At 26.3% G+C, this 24,972-nt stretch overlaps 1 protein-coding gene across 3 annotated transcripts in view; it reads right to left on the minus strand.

Moving 5' to 3' along the window:
• LOC100203459 (glycerol-3-phosphate dehydrogenase, mitochondrial) overlaps positions 1-24,972 on the minus strand; it is a 70,343-nt gene that overhangs the window by 15,845 nt on the left and 29,526 nt on the right. For all 3 annotated transcript variants that reach the window (XM_065799865.1, XM_065799866.1, XM_065799867.1), the window contains exons 7-12: positions 24,163-24,269; positions 14,951-15,138; positions 5,124-5,314; positions 4,678-4,812; positions 4,370-4,545; positions 1,385-1,522 (exon numbers count right to left, since the gene is read on the minus strand). In XM_065799865.1, coding sequence (XP_065655937.1) covers positions 1,385-1,522; positions 4,370-4,545; positions 4,678-4,812; positions 5,124-5,314; positions 14,951-15,138; positions 24,163-24,269 — 935 coding nt within the window. The remainder of the gene's footprint in view (positions 1-1,384; positions 1,523-4,369; positions 4,546-4,677; positions 4,813-5,123; positions 5,315-14,950; positions 15,139-24,162; positions 24,270-24,972) is intronic.

Here is a 24,972-nt window from a genome sequence, read left to right on the forward strand (position 1 = left end):
TGAAAGTAACAATTTGATAACCTCAAAAACTTTCTAAAATACACCATATGAAACAAGCTTATGGAGAAGACCAACATGCCAAACTTTGTCGAAAGCCAAGGTAAATGATTAGGGTTGTCAGGAAAACGAGTCACAAAGTTAACTATCTGAGTAAGTGATTGAGAAATGCAGAAGTTATAGACTTTAGTGCCAGCAAGGTCAGTGGCATTAGAGCCAAGCCATTCAGTGTGATGAGCATTAAAGTCACCAATAACAACAATATTGGCAGAGGGGTAAAAAGAGCATGGCCAATTTGATCAGAAATTATATCTAAAAGAGTGCAGTCTTAGGAAGAAGGAGAACGATAAAGAACAAAGAGAAAGGTGATAGAGTGAAAAGGTGCTAAGCGGAAGCACATAAAGGAATGGTTAAAGGATTCGAACCTGATTTCACAACAAATAGGTGAATTGATGTGTACGTATACTCCTAAGCATGTGACTATTGGAGTCTTTGCAAATTAAAGGATAGTACCCATCAATATTTGCTGAGCTAAGCATAGTTTAAAATCACGTCTTTTAATGCATGAGTTAATCATTAATATTTGTTATTAATTCAAATTCAATGCGCAATATAACTTCATACTCTCTAAATGGTAATTTTTTTTTAAAATGTTGAAATAGGTTTTCACTTTTTCATACAAATATTATGCAAAATAAATGCTCTAGTATGTCCCATAACATTTAAGAGAAATAAATAAAATATGAAATTCAACTTTTTTGCCTTAACCTTAGTAATAACATGAGTTAAAAAAAGATGTTAAGATTTTTTTTAACAAGCTATCCAGATTGAAATATTATGATTTGTACAACAAGTGATCCTAAGTGCATGACTTTATATTTTTGAATTTTAAAACTTAGTTTCCATAATTTTTCCCACTTTGTTATAGTGCCATATCCCTTTGCAGGTTATTGCATAACAAGCTGTAAGAAAGTAAGTTTTACTGCATCATCTGCAAATACAGATACAACAGCTAAAATCAAATCAAAAAATTCATTTATATATTTAAGGAACAAAACTGGGTCAAGAACTGAAACCACTGTCACTAATAATAATATTCTGCTCCCGATCTCTTAAGCAAGTCTGATATGAGCAAGTCTGACTTGATTTAAACAAACATGTTCTTTTTTTGATAGATCCTTTTTAATGTATGTATAAAAGTACAACTTCCTTAGGGTTAGTAAACTCTTTAAAGTCAGTATTATAGTTTTACAATAACTTTATGAGTTATGACCAATATCTTACACACCTAATATTTTAAAAACTGGTATCAAATAACTCAAATGTAGTTAATGGTTGGTAATAAAAACAAAATCACTAATTAAAATTTTAATAACAAAAAACAAACCTCATTTACACTATAATCAATTTCTGCTTGTATATATGGGAAATTATGAACCAATCTTTGGCCTGAGTTATTTTTAGTTGCAAGCTCAGCTATTTCATATGCTCTATTACCATATGCTCTTGAAAGATATTCTGCTACCTAAAAAATCATAAATTTTTAATACTGACAAAAGATCAACAAACAAGAGTAATAAATAAATAAAACAAAAGTAAATAAAAAACAAACGAAAAACATTTGACAAAAAGATTGCATAAAGTCTAATCATGCAGTAAAGTGAAAGACCTACTCAATGCAACTAAGGCATGGTACACGTTTTTCCGAACAAAAATATAAGTTTTTTCAATTACAATATATGTAAGTTTTTTCATTAAAAAGTATAATACATTTGGTATGTATGGAAAGTTTATTTTAACCACTATTATAATCTGGTAAAAGTTATGCAACTATAACAAATTGTCAAGCACGGTTTTATTTTGAAAAGATGTAATTTTCAACATAAAGTACCTTGGGGCTTGGCTATAGATAAGACTATGGATTTGTTTTTTTCAGAAAAGCATGTATTAGTGTTTGTTTTCAACAAATGTAACTTGACATTTCTAATCAAATATTATTTGGGAAAATTATTCATGAAAAACCCTTTTTTTATGAGAACTGAAGTTATTATTTTCAATACCACACCCAAATGAGTATGTTTAACAATAATGTCGCATTAGATTCAGATTAACTATGGTAGTGTTAATTTTTCTACAAAAGTCGCTTTTGTATAAATAATCACAACTTTTAGCCCCATTCAAAAAACTGTTTTTGGTATTTAGTCTCATTTTTTGAAATACTCGAGACTTATTCAGCCATCTTGAAAAAATTTTTTATTCCATTCTGAATACGTAAATAATTAAAAAATAGAGTCAGTAAACTTTATAAACAAATTACTTTCATTTTTAAACTCGTTTTATTTTTTGTATCAGTAGTAAACTTCAATTGACATTTGGTATCTTTTATTTTTGTAACAAAAATTTAAAAGTAACATAAGTTACTTTTAACTTATTCTTAAAAAAAAACAAAAAATATTTAAATATTTTTTGTTGTTAGCACAACTCAAAATGAAATATATATTACATAATTCATTTCAACTGCTTTTAAAAGTAGCATAATTTTTTAAAATATACCAACACAAATGTATTAAATTGTAATTTTGTCAAACAAATAATTCAAGATATCTTTATAATTATATTGATATACCTCCTGCAAAACTGTTATAACAGATGCTTCGGTTGTTTATAATATTTTGCCATTATTTACGAATTCTTTGTTTGCATAAATTAAATATCAATGAATAAAAAGCTGTTCGGTTCGCCCCTAACAACCAATCAGATTTGTTTAAAATTATCGGCTTTTATTTTTATGAGTTTGTTCTATGCCTTAGTTGCATTGAGTAAGCACATAATAATAGATACTTAAATACCACATGCACTATAGCTATGTGTGTATATATATATACTTTAGCTTAAAAGCAATGAAACTCTAATTATCATTTAAATTAAAAAAAAAGTCAATAAGAAGCCATTTTTTAATTAAAAATACGTCTTATAAAAAAATAAACAAATAAAGCAAAAAACAAACAAACAAAAAAATTAAAAAAAATTAAAAAAATGGTAGTGATAAAAAAAAAAATCAATAAAAAGAAGAATATTAACTAATAAAAAAGCAAGACAAATAACACAAAAAAAGGAAAAAGTGAATGAGCTGATATGAGAGAATGACAGTATAAACAAAACATAGAAATACACAACAATATAAAAAGTACACAAAAATACATGACATAAATAATATACAAAAATACACAATATAAACAATACAAACAGCATAAATTAATAAAACTTAAAAATAGTTCTTTTTGTTTTCTTTTCGTAACTTATTAAAGTTTTTTATTTTTGATTTTATCACAAACATTTTTCTCTTATTTGTTCTGTTATTTAATATTTTTCTTCAATTTTATTCTTTTAATATTTTCATTGTTTTAACTTATTAATTTCTTTTTAAATCTTCTAAACAATTTTTGTTTAATTCAATTTTTATTTCTATTCTAAACTTTATTCCTATTCTAAATAATTTTTATTTGTTTTTCTTTTCCTATTTTTCATTTTTTTGCTGTTTAAAAAATACTTCCTCCATTTGCAATGTCATTGGCATTGTCTAAATGTATAATTTAGCTTTTAGAAAATGTATTATCAAAAATCTTAAGAAAGAAGTCAAACAAAAAGAGATTGCCACCAGTTACCCCATTAACAAGTTAACTGTATGTTGAATAATCAAACAATTTAACAAAGACAGTCCTTTAGAAATGGAATGTAAGGAAGACAGAGCAAAACATGTTGTTTCGCTGACAGAAAAGTTATTTTTCACATCAAAAAAAAATTCTTTGACAGCTCGAATAATACCATTTAAAAACTTATGCAATCTTTTTAAAACTAAAGTAGCTGAACAAAAATTATCAATTCTCAAGCAATTTTCATTGAGGAGTAGAAAAAATCTGACCCATTGCAGGTCAAATTTTGCCCACTTCTTGATGAAAACTGCTTGAGAAAACAAAATTTAGGAGACTCAATGCCTAAAAGATGTCTTGAAGTCATTAAGGCAAAAGGAAGACTATTAACATTATTTTAGCAATATAATTACTCAAGGGGTGATGCACTTTTTTGACTTCCACAATTTCTGATTCAATGAATTTTTAAGTATAAGAATATTTCTTGTTATAAAAACTCATGATTGGCAACAAAAACTGATAAAAATTGTGTCCTCTTGTAAAATGCACTTTTTAACATGTTCTTGTTATACATGTTGTGCTTTTTTGTAGAGTATTACAACAGGTAAGCAAAAAACAAAAACAAATTTACTTTGTAATTATTTACAAAATATTTTGTGAAAGATAAATAAATAAGTCTTTAAAGATTCTTTGCATTTTAAAAGTGAAAATAAAAAACTTACATCACTATCTAAGCCATATTTTTGAATAAGCTTTATATACTGAGTCAGGTGCCATCCTTCAGCTCCTTCTAAAAATAACTTTTCTGTGACACACTTGCTTGCAATAAAATTGTTCAAGCTTATGACAGCATCCACTGCATCACGAGCCATAGCACGATAAGTTGTCCATTTACCTCCTTAAAGTTATATATTATAACAACTCCATTACAAAGTACAATTAAAATTTCATCACAATGAAATATAAGGAAATTACATTGAGATAGACAGCATTAAGTATATAACATTGAAATTATTATAGACATTCCAACCTGCGATAGTCACAAGCTTATTGTCACTGACATGGACAACATGATTTCTAGACAATGATTGAGTGTCAGGTGAAGAAGGATCTAATACTAAAGGACGAATTCCACTCCATGATGATAAAACATCTTCATGGCGAACTAAATAAAAAAATTTTTTTTACTTCCTAGATTTTTTCTTTTTTTAAACGTATATAAAACTTTATAATTTGTGAAGGTTTTAATATAATATATTTTTGTATATAATTCTTTTGTATATAATTCTTTTGTATGTTTTTCTTAAACAATGCTTTTAAAATATTTAACAGTATTATTTAACGACTCTATATTTTATTTTAGAACTATATGTATTATCTACATCAATAAATAAAATTTTTATGGTCAAACTATTAAACCAAGAAAGTATTTTTTTACCCCATCATACATAAAAAAATAATTCAAATTATACGAACCTTTAAAGTCAGAAAAATATTTGGATACTTCTTTTATGATAAAGTCAATATCTTCTTGGGTTGGAACTGGGGTCTCTGTTAATTCACATTTTTTATCAGTAGTTCCAACAATAGTACGCCCTTGCCAAGGTAAGAAAAAAATAACTCGTCCATCACTTGTTGATGGGTCAATTAGCCCCATTTTACGAGAACTGTACATGGTTAAAATGATAATAAAAAATATATTATAAATATATAAAAATATGTTTATCAAAAAACTAAAACATTATTTAAACTACCATTACAGAGAAACAGTTTATATAGATGTTATCAAAATTATCTTTTTATTTTGTTAAAACTTTAATAAATCTATAAAAATCATTAACGATCATTTTATTCACCAATATAGATCATTAGATCTATATTTTTTCTAAAAAAGTTTATTGTAAATTTTTTTACAAAACATCTGACTTTTCGAAACTGATAGATTTTATTAAATTAAAATAAAATTCTTAAAGTTAAAAAAGAAAAAAGGGAAATGCTTAAAAAAAAAAGTTTGAAGAAAAATGCTTAAAAAAAAAAGTTTGAAGAAAAATACTTAAAAAAACTGTAAACTGTAAGTCAGAAAAAAAGTGAAAAAAATTCCAGAGCGCAGAGGTTTAACTTAATTCTAGAGCGCTAAGGTTTATATCAGCACTGAGGAAAATATTGTAACAAAACAATAAATTTCTGTTAATGCTGTCTGATAAAAATAAATACTTTATATATTTTTATTCTATTCACATCCCATAAGCTAAGGTGGCCATAGCAACATTTCTTGATAATTGTCTTTTTTCAATTCTTTAACTTTGAGACACTTGACAAACAAGGCTGTTATGCAAGGAAAAAAGTTAAGCATGGTACTACCAGGAGCATGATGAAAATCAAATTCAGACTTTGCACTTAAAATAATAGCAATGCACCACTACTCCACTGTATTGTATTATAATCACACAAAGATAGTGATCAATAAAAAATAATCACACAAGATAGTCATAAATCACTGAAAATGCTTCAGTTTATTTTCTAGATTTGCAAATGTACTGCATATTAGTTTCTTAAAAAGCTATCAAATGTTGTCCCCCATCATATTTTCACTGTACTGACCTTGGTAACAACGTTTATAGTTATATATCATATAACTATAACTTATATTGATATATATATAGTATGTCAATGCGTTCAACATAATATATTTAATATACAAATACTAACAAAACCCCTCACCCTACTCTTTTGAGTAACCTCCTGTGTTCTCCTTGAATTTGTCAAGATAAGTGTCATGGATATAAACAATCAGCATCCAATTTTGACAAAATTCTTATGAAAGTCTGAAACAATAGTACATAATTTTCATCCTTGTGTTTACGTAGAACAATTGCAACAAAACTGTTAAAAGTTGTTATCTTGGTTTAGAAAAAACAACTTTGAGAAGCAACTTGGAAACTTTTTGTTAAATGAAGATACCAGCTTTGATCCTTGCTTTGGACAGCTTTGGAAAAAGATCTTAAAAACAATTAAAAAGTGCTAACTCCTCCTTGTCAAAAACAGTTACAAATAGGTTGATGAAGCCTAATTTGATGTGTGGTAATGACAACAGCAATATATAACATTTACCAGGAGCTCTAATAAAGACAAATTTTCTCGAAAATTTTTTTTAATTCTTATGACTTAGGCTTACTAATCCTGTATGATCATTATCATGTGTTCATCTTTATAAACTTTAATAGTATTATCTTTAATAAATTTTTATACAAAAATCTTAAATTTTCAGAGAAACATTTTATTAAATTGAAGAAGCCTGAATATCACTGCTATTATAGACATAAGCAACAAAAGTAAAATTTCTTGAAATTAAAATAAAATTTTGACTTGAAGAACCATTAATATAACACCATTTTGAAGTCTCTAATAATATTTGTCATACATAAACCCATTATTTATATATTTAGAAAAGTATTTAGTTTTTTTCTTTAATCTTTACTTTCTTTAATCTTATTTTTCACTTTCTTTAATCTATGACTTGTATGCTGTTAACAACTTTCACTACTTGCCTGCATGTCAAAAACTAAACAACTTCTACTGCTCGAGCCTGCATGTCAAAAGCTAGGCATTCATATTGGCAAGAGAAAAATGTCAGATCATTGAAATTTTCTAGCTGAGAAATATTCTGCTAAAATCGCACAGAAGCCACCAATTATTCATATTGATTTTCCCTGATTAAAATAAAAACTCATTGACTGTGTAATGTAAACTTTATAAAAAAGTTTAACAAATGACAGTAGACAATGGTCATTTAATCAAGTGACTACAGCAACCAAATAACGTATTATTCTCAAATTTAATTTGTACTAATAACTTTACATTTCTATAATTCAAAAACATGCACTAATCAATATGCACCAATCAACTTTCAATGAGGCATGATATCAGACAGTGTAACTCTTTGTAAAGGAAAATGATTTGGTGAATGGAGTTTTTTAAGAAATGGTTCTACTACACTAGTATTAGATAAACAAAAACTAATTTTTACATTGATCAGATGATCTGCAATAGCTGTTTCCACAATGTTTTTGATTTTTGAAGGTTGTCATTCGATTTCTGGTGCATTTTGGTAAGTACAAAGAAAATAGTATAAATTTTTATATATAGTATTTTTTACTACCTCTGCCAGTCTATTGAGAGTTTCAGTTTTACATAAGGTAAACTTAGCTTAATTTTTTCATTAATTATTACAACAACTTATTGCATTATGTAAGCAGTGGGTGTTTTGTGATAAAGTTGTCACAAAACACATTTTATTAACTCCATCAATATATTATAGTAATTTTATTCAAATAGGTTAAATAGAAATAGTTAGAAAATCAAACAATTTTCTTTTAATTTTTGCTTTTTATTTATTGAACATAAAAAAGTTTTGCTTCAATAATGCATTTGAGTCAAAAATTAATCAAAATCAATCAATATTGATTATATAAAATCAAAAATATAACCAATCACTGTTGATTATATTTTTGACTTTAAATTGAATTATAAATTAAACTGTGTCTAAGCTCTAGTCATTAATTATAAATTAAACTGTGTCTAAGCTCTAGTTTCAAGAATTTTTTTGTATTTAAAGAAATAGATTTTGATTGTTTTACGACTTAAAAATAGCATCATTGATATTTCAGTTAATAAAACATCATTAAAAATAACATTGTTGATATTTCAGTTAATGAAACATCATTAAAAATAACATTGTTGATATTTCAGTAATAAAACATTAAAAATAATATTGATATTTCAGTTAATAAAACATCATTAAAAATAATATCGTTGATATTTCAGTTAATAAAACATCATTAAAAATAACATCTTTATTTTTAAATTACTATCAATTTTTCTATATTGTTGCTGATAGAGTTTACCTTGCTTGAATCGCTTTTTAGTTCAAACTAATGCTGAACATTTTAATAGAACCAAGACTTTCTTGGCATTTAAAATTGAAATTGAAATTTATAAAAAAGAAATTAAAGATTTCTCTAGAAGTTCTAACTAAATAATTTAAAACTCAATTAATGTTTTAAAATAATTTTTAAACAAAACCTCAATATTTGTATTAATAAAACAACATTATCATATTGTTGTTTTATGCAGTTTTTAAAATTTAAAAAAAAAAAAAAATGTGTCAACCAATTTGTACTAATACAAATGGAGTATTGATTACTATTTTTTAATGGAGTATTAATTACTATTTTTTACTATTAATGTAGATACTTCAGCTTAAAATTAAAAGATTATCAAGTAAAATTTTACTTGATAATTTTCAAGTAAAATTTTACTTGATAATCTTCAAGTAAAATTTTACTTGATAATTTTCAAGTAAAATTTTACTTGATAATCTTCAAGTAAAATTTTACTTCATAATCTTCAAGTAAAATTTTACTTGATAATCTTCAAGTAAAATTTTACTTGATAATCTTCAAGTAAAATTTTACTTGATAATCTTCAAGTAAAATTTTACTTGATAATCTTCAAGTAAAATTTTACTTCATAATCTTCAAATAAAATTTTACTTCATAATCTTCAAGTAAAATTTTAGTTGATAATCTTCAAGTAAAATTTTACTTGAAGATTATCAAGTAAAATTTTATTTACTTTAGCTATTAAAGCGTATAAAAACTTCCCACAGGTTTTGCTATAAGTCAAGATGCTCTACCTGATATTTAAAAGTCTACAACAACTTGTATTACAAAGTTTGAAAGATATTGATGCAGCAATAATTTTATTTGATCGTTGGACTGACAAGTACAAAAAAATTAGTTATTAGTGCTAAAGTGTTCTGTTGTTAATCAAAATTGGGAAAAAAAAATGTTTACTCATGTTTGCCTTTAGAAAGTCATACAGGAGAAAGTTGTCTTAGTTTCATAAAAGACATTTTTCAGGATTTTTTTTTAAAGATGTTGTAGAAATATGAGGCTTCATACTGTGCAGGATGGTGTAGTAAGTGACCGGGGCCTGTCCCTGACTAAAAATGAGACTTTTTTTAAACATGGCCGCGGCAAAACTATAAGATTTAGAAGGAGTTGATAGCTGGGGCTAGAAATTTATAATTAAAAATTTATAATACTTTATATATTATAACTTTATTTTTACATTTACTATTTATTAAATACTGGCGTATATTTTTACATTTTCAAACTCTAATTTACTTCCAACAAGATTGCAAGCAACCACTTTGTTATGAGTTACTTTAAACAAGAGAATAAGTAAAAATACTAGGAAATGGTTAACTAAACACTTAAAAAGTTGTTGGTTGTATATAAAAGAAAAACATGAAGATGGCTAAGAGTTATAAAATTTTTTTAAAGTTCAAGGTAAAAAACTGGATTGAAAAAGCTTTTATAGCAAAAAGGGACAGATACAGTAAAAGGATGCAACTTGTTGAATAAGAACCAAGCAAGAATGAGTTTTAGTTCATTAGAATAGAGATGATAGCTTATTTGAGGTTTAACCACAATGGTATTTGTAAAAAAAAGGAAAGAAGTGTAATCTTACAACAATGGAAGAGTGGTTCAAGCTTGACAGATAAAGCATGTCTAATTAAATTTACAACAAGCTATTAGACTTTGTCTGAGAGTAAGAGGGTTGCTATCCATCAATATAAGAATGCCAACATTATCGCAATTTTTTTTTGGTAAATAAATGAGTTTTGTTGTTTAATGAAAATTGTGGATTTTAAGTCAAGAATTTAAATCCATATGCCACTGCAAACCTTAGGCTGTCACAGAAGAGAGATAAGATAAAAATTGGCTGCTTGTTCTAAGCAATCAAATAGTGAAGATTTTTTTGTCAAGACAAGAGTATAAAGTTGAGTTTTCAGCAAATAGAGCCACTTTAGATGTTAAAATTTTCATGAAGATCGATATTGTTGATAAAAAACAATACAGAAGCAAAGATAGAATATTGTGGTACCCTTCAAGTTACTTGAAATAAAGAAGAGCATAGGCCTTCAAGAATAACTTTAACACTACAGTTAGAAAGAAATAATTTAATAATCTCAAAACCTTTATATAAAGAAACTAATAACAGGTTGAAGACTAATTGTAGGATAGTTGGAGAGATCAAAGTGTTTTCTAGAGTTTTGAAAAATGGGAACCACTTAAAAATTGAAAACTTTGGTTAATGATATTGTTGAAGACTAACCAAAAGTCTCTAGAACCTAAAATCTGATATAAGATTCAAGATTTAGTAAACTGAGAATAACAGAGCTTAACAGACAGGACTTTTTTACATTGGCTTCTTGGAATAATAAAAGGACATTTGTTCTTAAGAGAGATGTTCTTGTAACAAAGATGAAAAAAAAAAAGATTAATCTTTAATAAAACTCAAGATGGTGAAAAATATGGAGTATAATGAGGCTTGACTTAAAATTGAAGAGTAGGAATAAAAGCTTATAAACTTTTAGTCCAGAAGGAATAAATGCAAGATGCACTTTACGATACATATTTTGAATATAAACATAAATGTTTGCCATTTATTTAGATAATTGCAATATCCTTTCACATTTATAAAAACTTTAGTATTTATATGGTACTTGCCGAATGAGAAGATGATCAGGTGTTGATGATGATGATTATGGTAATGATAATTATGATGATCATAGTGATGTTTATATATGCATATATATATAAAATATAACATGAATTTTAAATTAAAAAAATATACTTTAAGATGTATAAATGTTTATGCAGCCCCAACATTGTCTGGCTCATATCTTTCGTTTAATGACATGTGATGGTATAAGTTATTGTACTGAAACAAAAAAATTTGTTAGAAAAATTCAGAAGAATTGTCCTGCAAAAGTATATAAAAGTATAAAAGTATAATAAGTATATATATAAGTCATTATCACTTTTAAAGGAATAACATTGTGAAGCAAATATAAACTTGTACAACAATCTTTGATTTCTTGTTAAAATAAAAGCGATGATTTTTTTATCTATTTTTTAAATTCACCTCCCCAAGGCCAAGAAGGCCACTATAGATGAGGAGGCTACTTGTGGTTATAACCCTCTCCCAACTCTATAACTCTGAAACATGAACCTTGACGCACAAGGCCGCTGCGCGGAGAAAATAAGTTGAGCGCGGTACTACCAGGGACGTGGTGAGAACTCGGAGCCTCTTGCTTATGAAGCGAACGCTTTACCACTACACCACTACTGCATATAAACAAATGCATATACTACATATATTTAGAACAACAGTTTCTAATTCAAATTTATGATGACATATGACATATGACAACAGTATTCCATACAAGGACGGATTTGATATTTAAAGAGATAAAGAATAGAAGTAAGAAAGTGGCAAGCACAATAGAGATGCAACCTTAGCAGATGCTAATTTTTCGATCAATTTGATATATGGTTTCCAAGAAAGATTGGAAGTAAGAGTTAATCCTAGAAGATGAAGGGTAGATGACTCATCGAGTACATCACTGTTCATAAATATAGGAAGATCTAAATTATTGCGATAACGATTGGCTGAAAAAAAAATTGGTTTTATCTGAATTAAAAAAAAATCTACAACAGATGAAGAACATGTTGCATACATCTACAACAGATGAAGAACAGATTTATTGTTTTGACAAAATCATCATACCAAATACACTTAGCTGGCAAATATTAGTGTAGTCATTCTGAACTCAAAAAAAAAAGTTTCCAACAGAACTCAAATAGATGTTTCCAAGTTCTTCCAACATGAATGTGATTCTATTTATTCATGACAATATATACATTATTTATTTTTTAATTTATTGAAATAAAGAAAATTTTGTCTTAATTTAAAATTAAATTTGTCTTAGTCAAAAATATCACCACCTTTTAAGCAACTTGCTCAACCAGAAGCCAGCATCTTTGTTGGTCAGCCAGCATAAGCTAGTTGAACAAGTTGCTTAGATTGTAGTTATTTACGATAACAGTCAGCCAGCAAGTGAAATGTTATAAGCATAACTTTGGATACTTACCAAAACTCTAGTTAAAATAATTTAGTGCCAAATAGTCTGCCCTAAAAATAAGTCTGCCTTGTAAAAAAAACTTTTAACTCACACTGAACCTATCTTTTAAAACTTAAATTAATTTAGGCAACAATGTATCAACAATCACTGCACTGAATGAAAATCACTGTTTGTCTCTGCTTATTTTCAGTTGCATTCCCCAAAAAAGCAAATAAAATGCACCCAGCTTAATTTTTCTATATCCCAAAAGCACATAGATACATTTGTTTTGCTTTGCTTTATAACTTTATTGATGTCTTGTCAATCATTATACACAAAAAACTAGATTTCAAAAAATTTTTTTCAGGATAGCAACAAGAAAATAATGAGCAAAACTGAGTTATGTTATTGGCAATCTTTGTCCAATCCAAGTTTAAAATGCTTACTTTTGTCACTGTAATGAAATATTTCTTAAAATATTCCAATAATTGTATAAGACCTGAATGTTTCATATAGGACTAGTAAATGTATTTTAGCCTTTGTAATCTTATCATATATAGAAAACTGTTTCCTGATTGCTTGCCAGACTAATACCACTTAATGCACATAACTTTTTTTCTGATTATTGATTGATTCAAATTGTTTATAATAATATTTTGGTTTTGATATCTACTATATAAAGAAGATTCTGGCAACTGATTCATATACAATCTAACACTTTTGGCACATTATTATTACTTTTTTAATGTCTTTTGCTGCCTGGATCTCCATGATACTTAAAACATATGTTTTTTGACAAATAGAATAAATTGTCTGTGCAGGACTTTTAAAAACTTTTTTGAGTCAAAACTAATTAGCATAAAGTGTTTTATTTAACTTTTGCTGAAGTTTTGAGAGATTTTTAAATAAGAGCTATGAGCATGTTTATATATGAATTTCCTGATTTTTTTTACTATTCAGGTGGTATGAACATAAACTTGTGTATATTTATAATGTTTGAATAAATACTAACAAAAAATGTTGCACTTAAACTAACTTTCTTACTAATAATACATCACAAAACAATTTTATTATAAAATATCATCATCAGACAATGATGGCTGTTCTTCAGCAATTTTAGAACTTTTAAATTTAGTGTCTCTAATGATTTGCTCCTCATCAGATGAAGTTATGATTTCTAGATAACTTAACTTTTTCATAATAGTATGAAAACAAAAAAATGTTTCCACTAGTTAAAAATGTTAGAACAAATCATATGACTTGTTATTAGAACAAATCATGTGACTTGTTATTAAAACAAATCATGTGACTTGTTATTAGAACAAATCATGTGACTTGTTATTAAGTGAGGGTTCAATTAAAAGAATTCTTTTTGAAAAATTGCAGCTGTTGCATGAGATATCCTTCACAATAGAAAAAGCACTTTCTATTTAACAAAAATAAATTACTTTAAACACAGGTCTGCAGTTAAGTAAGCTTTGCCAACCCTAATTTAGCTGTGACTGAATTTTATTCACTAGAAAATTCACAAACATTTCATGACTTTTGTAAGACTTAATAATTCCTCTGACTTTTTAACAGTTTAAAATTACTGTTACATTTAAGTCTACACATCAATTTTTTATTATATTTAAATCTGCACATCAATTTCTGTTACATTTATATTTGATGTTTATAATACTGTATGACTTTTAAAATAACTTATGTAGACTTTTATGATTATTCAATATGCAACAGCACAGAAAGTAAGTGGTTGTCAATATGTAACAATATGGATTAGATACTACATTCAAAGCAACAAAAACAAAAAAAACCATTGAACTGGATCTTCAGGTTGGTTTCATTTTAATCAGGTGTTGATGGAAAAAATACATTATCATATGTAAAATGAATTGGTTACACTGGTCAACAGAGAAATTGTATGGGAAACAAAAAGTAGCTGAAATATACTAATTCAAGGGAGCTAAACACAAAAAACACAAATCTGATATTGAAAAACACAAATCTGATATTGAAAAATTTTGTTTAGCTCTGGTTTCAAAGTTATCTCTTGAAGTATTGTCAATTGATTTCATGGTTTATAATATAATTGCAATACAAAAATATAAAAAGGAAAGGAATTAAAACTGAACCTGAAACTAAACTTTACTTTAAAACTTTACAAATCTAACATAAATACTTAAAAATTAGTGTATTATTATCATTCATAAATTTTACATTGTTACAGCTGTTGCTATAAGCTGTATCTCTGTAGCAAAGTTTATCAAACTTAAACAAATAAAATTCACACAAAACTTAAAAAAAAAACACAATCAAAAATGAAAATCACCAATAATAATCTGGCAACACAATATGAACTCCTGAAGCTGGTTGACAAATACTCTTGCTACTTTTGTCATCCATTTTTCTAATAACATCAGTAAATGGACCAGTTGCATTCACAACACATTTTGCTTTTATATACCACTCTTCACCTGTAAACTTATCTTTAACATGTGCACCACAAACTTCATTGTCCTTCATATAATTAAAAATTCATATAATTAAAAAACCATTGTAAAGAAAAATATATAAATGATACATCAACAACAATTAGCAAATTAAAATTAATAATTTTGCATTTATTTTTACAGAGGTCAACACTGTCCTTATATATTTTGCAGTTTTAAATAACAATAAAAACATTTTTTTGTTGTAAGTCTTTCATATCTAGATAACTCATATTACTATCCAAGCAAGTTAAAAGAGTTTATTTTTTAATGCTTTTACAATAATTTAAATAAAATCCTCCACATAAATAATCTTATTTTAACATTCTACCCTTATATACTTACCAAAACTCCAAATTGATGTATGCACTGAAGCCACCACAAATGGTTATTTTAGTAGGACTTAACAAATGGATATTTTAATATTTTTGCATTTAAAGAGGTGGATTTTAGTAGAAATTAAAATAAATCAAAATATCTCTGAATTTTTTAATTATTGCAAAAAAAATTAATTATTATACCAAAAGATTCTTAAGTAATAATTTTTTATTTAGACAAGAAATTAATGTTTTTACAGATTAAGATTAACAATTTCAGTTTTCAATTCCATCATATACTTTCAATTCCATCATATACTTTCAATTCCATCATATACTTTCAATTCCAGCTTAAACCTTCATTCCAGCATACACTTTTATACAATAGCTTGTTTTCATTTGTTACTTTGTGAGTCAACAACACAATTAAAAAGACCTTTTCAATATTCTGGATGATCAAAATAGTATCGTTCCAATGAACATTGAACTTTGATTGCAATGTTTCAGTTCTTTGTTCCCTATGAATTCCGATTGAAGATAGATGCTTCAACATAAATTCTACAAAATGATAAAAAGCAGCATAGACCTTTGACCAATATTGGCAAAATAAGAAAGATGTAGTAAAAAAAAAATTAAAAATGCACCAAATTAACTTATAACTTCACATTCTGATAGATCGTTGGAATTAAAACAGCACTTGCAGCAGCAGGATGCTTGCTTGAATTGTACTAAAATCCATAAGCGATTTAGATTTGTGAAATATTAAATGCCACATCATTCGCTTAAATGATATTCAGAGTTGATGATATTCATTAGTTGTCATTCAGAGCTTTAAATTCATGTATGTTTCAAGTAGATTTTTAACAATGGCAACAATGACAATTTAAAACCTGTGTTATGAGCTGTTGAATCTGTCAGCATGTGATGTTTATTCTTTGTTGAGAATTACTTGTACCTTAACAACTGTCAAGTTCATTTTCAAAAACAATGTTGCATCATTAATTCCAAGTTTTACAGAGTGATTAGTGATGTAATCTTTGTCCAATATCACCTAGTTTTTGTTTTTAATTTTTCCATTTTTTAGTTGCAAAGCTAAAAACTAAAAGTTGAAGAAATCTTTCATTGTTTTTCTACCACCATTAAATTAGTTAAAACTTTTTTTTAACCAGTTTTTTTGCTTTGTTGAGAGGAGCACGTTTTCTCATTTTCATATTTTTTCAGTGTTTAACATTTAACAACATTTGACTATAAATATTATTAATTTTGTCGCATATTACGGACCTAATAAAATGAAATATAAAATAAACTGGTAATTCACTTTTTAAACTCATATTAATAATGTATAACAATATACAATAATAAAATGCAAACAGATTAAGCAATTTTCATCGCCTAATATTGTTGATTATACTTCAAATGTTTTAGAATTAATTAAAGAAGTATATACCTAGTATTACAAGAAATAATTTTCTTTCTTATGCAAGATTTTTTCTCTTGGAGGTAAATCTTTTGACTTTATCAAAAATTTCAGGCTCGAAAGATCATCTTCAAAATTTATGGACCACAAGCAAGAAGAAATTAATGGGAATTCTCTTCTATAGTTTAACTTTAGCAACAGAAGCAGATTTGTATGTATGTATTTGTCAGAAGTGTCTAACAATGGGGCACATGTTTCTTTGGGATGTCAGTAAGAATTTGGTCATTAGATTCATGAAATGAAGAGGTTGAATGGAGAGGTAATAAACTAGATTTATGTATAAGAGATTAGATTTTCCAAAAGTCTCAATAACCAAATTTTTTAAAATAAAATACAAGTTAGAAATCTGAAAATAATAAACCTTAGCATCAGAAAATTGAGTGAAACTTGAAGCTAACAAGTAGCAATAAAATCTTCTATGAAGCTTGATTTATTTGCTGATCATTGCATATAAGGCACTAATCTCTGTATTAACTCAAAAATATTAATTGAAAATTGCTTTTAATAATTCACAGGAACTCTTGGAAGTGAAACTTGCTGTCTGTGAACTTTTAATAATTTAAAAGTTCACAGACAGCAAGTTTCATTTCCAAGAGTTTCATACCCGCTTTAAAAATATAAAAATAAAAAAAATCCTTCAGGTTTTTAAATAGAAATAGTGTCTTTTTTCTAATAGTATATTTTATGTAAACAGACATCCTTATGTTATTAATTTTTTACAAAAAAAATCAGATTTTAAAATAAAAATTTCAAGTTATGAAAAAAAAGTATGAGAAGTATTTTCAATTCAACATTTACAGAATGAATCACAAGAAGAAGTGGCTGTAACTTATTTTGAAACAGATTGTATCACAAGAAGAAGTGGTAAAAATAGAGAGCCTTTTAATTTAACACTTACGGATTGAATCATGAAAAGAAGTGGTTGTAATTGATTAAAGACAGATTGTATTAAGAGAAGAAGTTGTTGTAATCAATGTAAAACAGATTGCACCATGAGAAGAAGTGGAAAAATCTTGCTATACTATAAGTAGCAATATTAAAGTAGTAAGTTAGCTTTTATACAAAAATGTTTTGAGTTAATTTCATCTGTAAGATATATATTTTATAGTAAGATATATTTATTTTGTCAAAGATATTCATTTAAGAAATAAATACGTCATAATTTATCCTTTACTAAGTTTGTAAATAACTAACTTAATAAGGTATTGTTATTGTTTCTAACTGTTTTATAGTTTTAAATTTATGTATAACAATTTTATTGTTATTTATATTACAATTTTATAATGCACTATGAAAAAGACACCCCTGTTTGACACCTAATAATGTCAACCCTATGATACCGGGGTAATTCTTCCCATGTTTATTTTATTAGGGTATTATTTCATATATTTTCTTGAATGGCATATGTACATATATATGTATATATATATATATATATATATATATATATATATATATATATATATATATATATATATATATATATGTATATATATATATATATGTACATATAAAAACATATATATATATATACATATATGTTTATATATATATGTTTTTATATTAAAAACATATATATATATATATGTTTTTATATGTACATATATATATATATATACATATATATATATATATGTACATATAAAAACATATATATATACATATATATATATATATAATATATATATATATATATATATATATATATATATATATAGATATATATATATATATATATATATATATATATATATAGATATATATATATATATATATATATATATATATATATATATATATATATATATATATATAGATATATATATATATATATATATATATATATATATATATATATATATATATATATATATATATATATCATATATATATATATATATATATATATATATATATATATATATATATATATATATATATATATATATATATATATATATATATATATATATATATATATATGTTTTAAACTTATCTACTTCTTGAAGGTATAGTTTGCAAATTTTGCACCGAATATCTTTGCATTTGAATATGCCAATATTCTTACTAGTTACTTCAATATTTGAAGAAGTATTTCTACTTAGTTAGTTAGGAGGTTGCTTAAAAGCTAATACAGGGTGAATATTAGAAGAAGCATTTTTAATTCTTTCATTATAAGATACTTTGAGCATAAGGTTAGCTTCTGTTATAAAAGGTTGGCAATTGAGATTACTATAGAATGTTGTCACTAAAGGAAATATTTCTTTAGATTCCTTTTGTGGTGCTGATCCTTGTAGTTTTGCATTATGGAATGCTTTTTCTATAATTTCATCAGGGTATTTGCAATCTTTAAACCATGACTTTAGTTCAATTAGGCGTAATTTTTCGATTTCATAATTAGATGTACAAACAATTATTCTTTTAGCTAAATTATAAAGAATATTCTTTTTAATGTAAAATGGATGATGACTGTTATAGTTTAAATAGTCATGGGTGTTTCTTTATAGTAAATGTCTGTTTGAACTTTGTTATAATTTTCAAGAATGATTGCAATGTCTAAAAAGTTAATTACACAGTAGGTGCTATAACTTTTTATAAATTCCTTGCCAAAATCTATTGTAAATCCAATAGAGTCATTTAATTCAGTTAAAGAATTTTCAAACTTTCTGATGTCAAAATGTTTTGGCCAAATTATAAAACCGTCATCAATATATCTAAAACAAAATTTCAATATATCATCTACTTCATAGTTAAAAAAATACTGAGGTAGGATTATTGGAAAAAACTTAGTCTCTTCTAGGAACCCGATAGTAAGGCATGCATAATCTGGTGCAAAATCTGTACCCATGGCTGTACCAATTATTTGGTGAAATAATTGTTTGTCGAATATAAAATTATTGTTATTTAGAATAAAAGATGCTGACTCAATTATGAAATCAGGTGTAAATCTTTTATCTATCAAGTCTTTATATTTATTTATCCAAAATTTTAAGGCTTCTAATCTAAGATAATGTGGAATGCTTGTATAGAGTTTAACAATGTCACATATCATTATACAACTTTCTGATTCAAACTCTCTTGGAACTTTTCTGAGGAAATCCCAGTCATCTTTAATAAAAGATATTTGTTTCTTTACAATAGGAGACAAAACTATATAGAGAAACTGGCTCAAATGAGATTTAGGTGAATTTATTGCAGCAATAACTGGTCTACCTTTGAGATTTTTTTGTGGTTTTATTTCAATAAATAAAGAGTCTGACTCTTTTACCTTGTCAGTAATTTCTTGACATTTGTGAATTTTGGGAATTACATAGAAATTACTTGATTTCCATTAAAAGTTTGTGATGTATTTTATCTCATTTGTTGTACGGCATTTATGTTTATTTATCAAATTAAATAGATTTCTAAAAACTATTTTATCAGATTCCGAACTTATTTTTTCATATGTAGTAAGAAATAAAAGATGGTCTTGATAAACAAGTTTGTTAATATAATATGTTGAATCCATTATAACTAAGGTATTACCTTTGTCAGCTTTTTTAATAACTATGCCTTTCATTAGTTGCAGTTCTTTAATCACTTTTCTTTCTTGTTTTGTAATGTTATCAACATATTGAACTTTAATAGATTTTATTGATTCAATTTGTAAAACAATTTCGTTTAATTCTGGCAGAGTGGTTTTAGTACTATAATTGGATTTTTTTTTAATTATACTAATGTCATTACTTGTGGTACAAAAAAAATTTTTTTTTAGTACAAGTTTCCATGTAAAAATTCTAATATCTGAATCAATATGTAAGAAATTACCCTTTGTGGCTGGGCAAAACTTTGGACCTTTTGTGAGAAGAGATATTTGAGATGTCAAGTGTTTTGTAGATAGGTTGATGACCTTAGGTTGTATCTTTTTGTATTTGGGCTTATCTAATTATGAAATTGAAAAATTATGTCTAATTGAACTAAAGTCATGGTTTAAAGATTGCAAATACCCTGATGAAATTATAGAAAAAGCATTCCATAATGCAAAACTACAAGGATCAGCACCACAAAAGGAATCTAAAGAAATATTTCCTTTAGTGACAACATTCTATAGTAATCTCAATTGCCAACCTTTTATAACAGAAGCTAACCTTATGCTCAAAGTATCTTATAATGAAAGAATTAAAAATGCTTCTTCTAATATTCACCCTGTATTAGCTTTTAAACAACCTCCTAACTAACTAAGTAGAAATACTTCTTCAAATATTGAAATAACGAGTAAGAATATTGGCATATTCAAATGCAAAGATATTCGGTGCAAAATTTGCAAACTATACCTTCAAGAAGTAGATAAGTTTAAAACATCTAACGGTACTATTTGGAAAGTGAAAAGTCACATCACATGCAACAGCAAAAATGTAATTTATTACCTAAAATGTTTAACATGCAAACATACTGGTAAAACTAATAATTTAAGATTACGTATAAACGGACATATTTCCAGTTGCAAAACTGACTTCTCAACTGATCGATTTGACAACCATGTTTATACTTGTCAACGTGCCCACAAAAGTGTAATTAAATCTTTTTTCCAACTTTTCGTCTTTCTTGAATTTAACAACGAAAGTTTTTTATTATCATATGAAAAGCATTTGCAGAAACAAAAACATGATACATTTAATTGATATTTCCTGTCTATAATTACAATTCAAGCTTTCGCAATCAATAGTTACCCATAGCAACAATTTGAAAATTTATTTATTTTTGTTTTTAATACAAATATCTTGCAAGAATACCAAAAACAGCACTACTGATGATTATTTAAAAGGCCTCTAGTAGGTTAGTGCTAATATATATTCAAAATATTTTCTTTAATTTTACCCCTCATGATGTAACTTTAATATTTACAGCATAAAACATACTACTGTCAATGTTACCTAATATAGAAGTGACATTGACAAGTGAACCCCAAAAGCAAAATTAATTATTGCCCATAATAAATAGGCAAGTTAGGATGCATATATTTGGGACCATAACGAAATTGTGTTCATAAAATTGACAGACCAATACATCAAATGTCAACAGATCTATAGATATATTGATGATCTTAGTTATATTACAAGTAACAAACCATCATTTAAGGTCCTTCATCTCAACATTACTTCTCTCACTAAAAACTCTGATTTTTTTGAAAATTTACTATTATCTACAAAAATTGAATTTGACATAATTGGAATATTCGAATCTAGACTATTAAAAAATCAAACCCCTTCTACCAACATCTCTCTTAATGGGTTTTGGTATGAACAAATGCCAACTGAATCTCATCCTGGAGGTGCACTATTGTATATCAAGAAAATTTTTATATAAACCAAGAAATGATCTGATTATATATAAAGCAAAAGAACTAGAATCCATTTTTATTGAAATAGTAAACACACAAAAATCTAATATGATCATTAGCTGTGTTTACAGGCATCCAACCATGTCGTTGGATAACTTTATTGCATTCTGTATCAATCCTTAACTAATAAAACTGTCTAAAGAAAACAAAGCTATATCTATCCTTGGAGACTTTACCTTCATTTCTTTGTAAAAATTTTATTAAAAACATCAGTCCTGATCTGCAATACAGATTGACCTATGCATCTATTTGTAACCAATTGCTTTTAGTCTTCCATAATGCCATATGTTAATAAGAATATCACATTATGGAAACCCGTCTAAAACATACACATGTGAAGAACCATTAAATTTTTATTATAACCAATTATATTACATATGTTTTTTTATTTATTTTAGATGAACTTCCTTGAATTGGATGGAGAAGATGATTACAAACAACAACGGCTTATCAACTAACAATCTTAATACCGCTAATTGCTAAAAGAGTATTTATAGTAGAGTTGTTATACTCAATGCATGGAAGGAAACAAAGGTAAATGGAAGGAATTATACGTAAGGCAGGATTTTTGTATTCTACATTCCATATCCATTTAATAAACAAATATTTTAGTAAAAGCTAATTATTTTACAATAATGGGACTTGAAATAAGTTGTATTTGTTCAATTTGAAATCGCTACTAAGAAAAGTATTAAAGAATATATTGGCAGCTTTCTGGCAACGGCCATTGATAGAGATGATGGAAGAAAAAATAGAACCATAACTGAGCAACACCCAATATTGAGCAATCAAATAAGTATCAGCAAAATAATGAAAGTCTACTATCTGATAGTTAGTGCCTACTATCTGATAGTTAGTGCCTACTATCTGATAGTTAGTGCCTACTATCTGATAGTTAGTGCCTACTATCTGATAGTTAGTGCCTACTATCTGATAGTTAGTGCCTACTATCTGATAGTTAGTGTCTACTATCTGATAGTTAGAGTATAATGCAGTAGTTTATAAATATAGTAGTTTATATATATATACATATTTTTTGTGCCTGTATTTAAATAGCCTTGGTTTTATTTTATTATATTTTGATTTTGGAGCACTCTCTATCTTTTTCTTTCATTTGTATCTGTTTCAAATAACTTCAAATAAATTTAATGATTTAATTTTTTTTTTCTTAGAGCGCTCTATGATCATTGTCGTCTCCTTGGCTATAACCTGTTTAACTCAAAAGAATGATGCAACCTGGTACTATATTTTGATTTAAATAAGAAAACTGTTATAAATTTTAATTCTTAAAAATTTATTGTCTTGACAATATTTTTTTAATATTATATTGTCTTGACAATATTTTTTTAATTAATTTTCAATAATAAAAATTAATAACCGAAAATACTCAATATTGGCTTAATATAATTTACAATATTGGCAACTATACATATTACGCCAATATTGGCCAGTATTATATCCCTAATATTGGCGCGATATTATTTACAATAATAGCGCAATATTGTAAACATTATCGCGCCAATATTGCAATGTGAACATTTTGCCAATATTGGTCAATATTAGCGGTGCAATATTAGCGCAATATTGTACTGCCAATAATGGCCAATATTGAATTGACATTATTGGTGCAATATTGTACCGCCAATATTGGCCAATGTTGGGAAAATGTTCACATGACAATATTGGCACAACATAGTTTACAATATTGCACCAATATTGTAGACAATATCACCTCAATATTGCGCCAATATTGTTTGCTACGTGGGCTTATTAGTAAGAAGTTTAATGACTTTAACATAATTACCTGATTAAACAAGTTTAATGAATTCAACATAATTACCTGATTAGTATAAAGTTTAATGACTTCAACATAATTACCTGATTGGTAAGAAGATCTATGACTTCAACATGATTTAAACAAGTTGCACCACTACGTATTGCAGTTAAAGCCAACAACAAATTCATACGAGCATCATCTTGTTGCCCTATCAATATTAAAAACAAGTAAAACAATAAGTTCAAACTTTAGTACCCGACTCGTGAACAGTACTATATTGGTTATGTAAGTTCAATAAACAATAACAATGAACCAGTAAACAATGACTATTAAACCTAACAACAATTATAAAGACTTCTGCAAAAAATTTATTTTAACTTGAAAATTTTATCTCTTATTTAAATTACTAGCTGTCTGGACCAATAAAATACAGGTTTTGATAAGTCTATACAGACCATTTCTATACTTATTCCTTCAATATTTTTTTACTTATTCCTTGCTTCAATATTTTTTTAGTAAGCGGTAGAAAAGCTATACATATTGTCTAACTTTTAAATTTATAAATAAAAAAATAATTTATAACATAACTAATATGGTGTTTCATATTTTATAAATTTTTGAAATTGAACTTGCAAATCGATTTATAAGTTGACCATTTATATGAAAATAAGTTTGAGCAAAAAATATATATATATAATTTTTAGGGTCTCCGCCAGTTCAATTTTGGTTAAAAAATGTTGGGTATTTTAAATGCCTTTAAATAATTTATAATGGATTGAATATTAATTACATAAAAGAAACATGTTGAAAAAATTAAGAAATTATTCTACAGAATCTTCTAAGATTGATTGAAAAAATTTTTTTTTTTTCACAAAGACCTATTTTATAACTCGGTGATGTATTTTATAACT

This window comes from Hydra vulgaris, chromosome 06 (assembly GCF_038396675.1).
Source record: "Hydra vulgaris chromosome 06, alternate assembly HydraT2T_AEP".
Taxonomy (NCBI): domain Eukaryota; kingdom Metazoa; phylum Cnidaria; class Hydrozoa; order Anthoathecata; family Hydridae; genus Hydra; species Hydra vulgaris.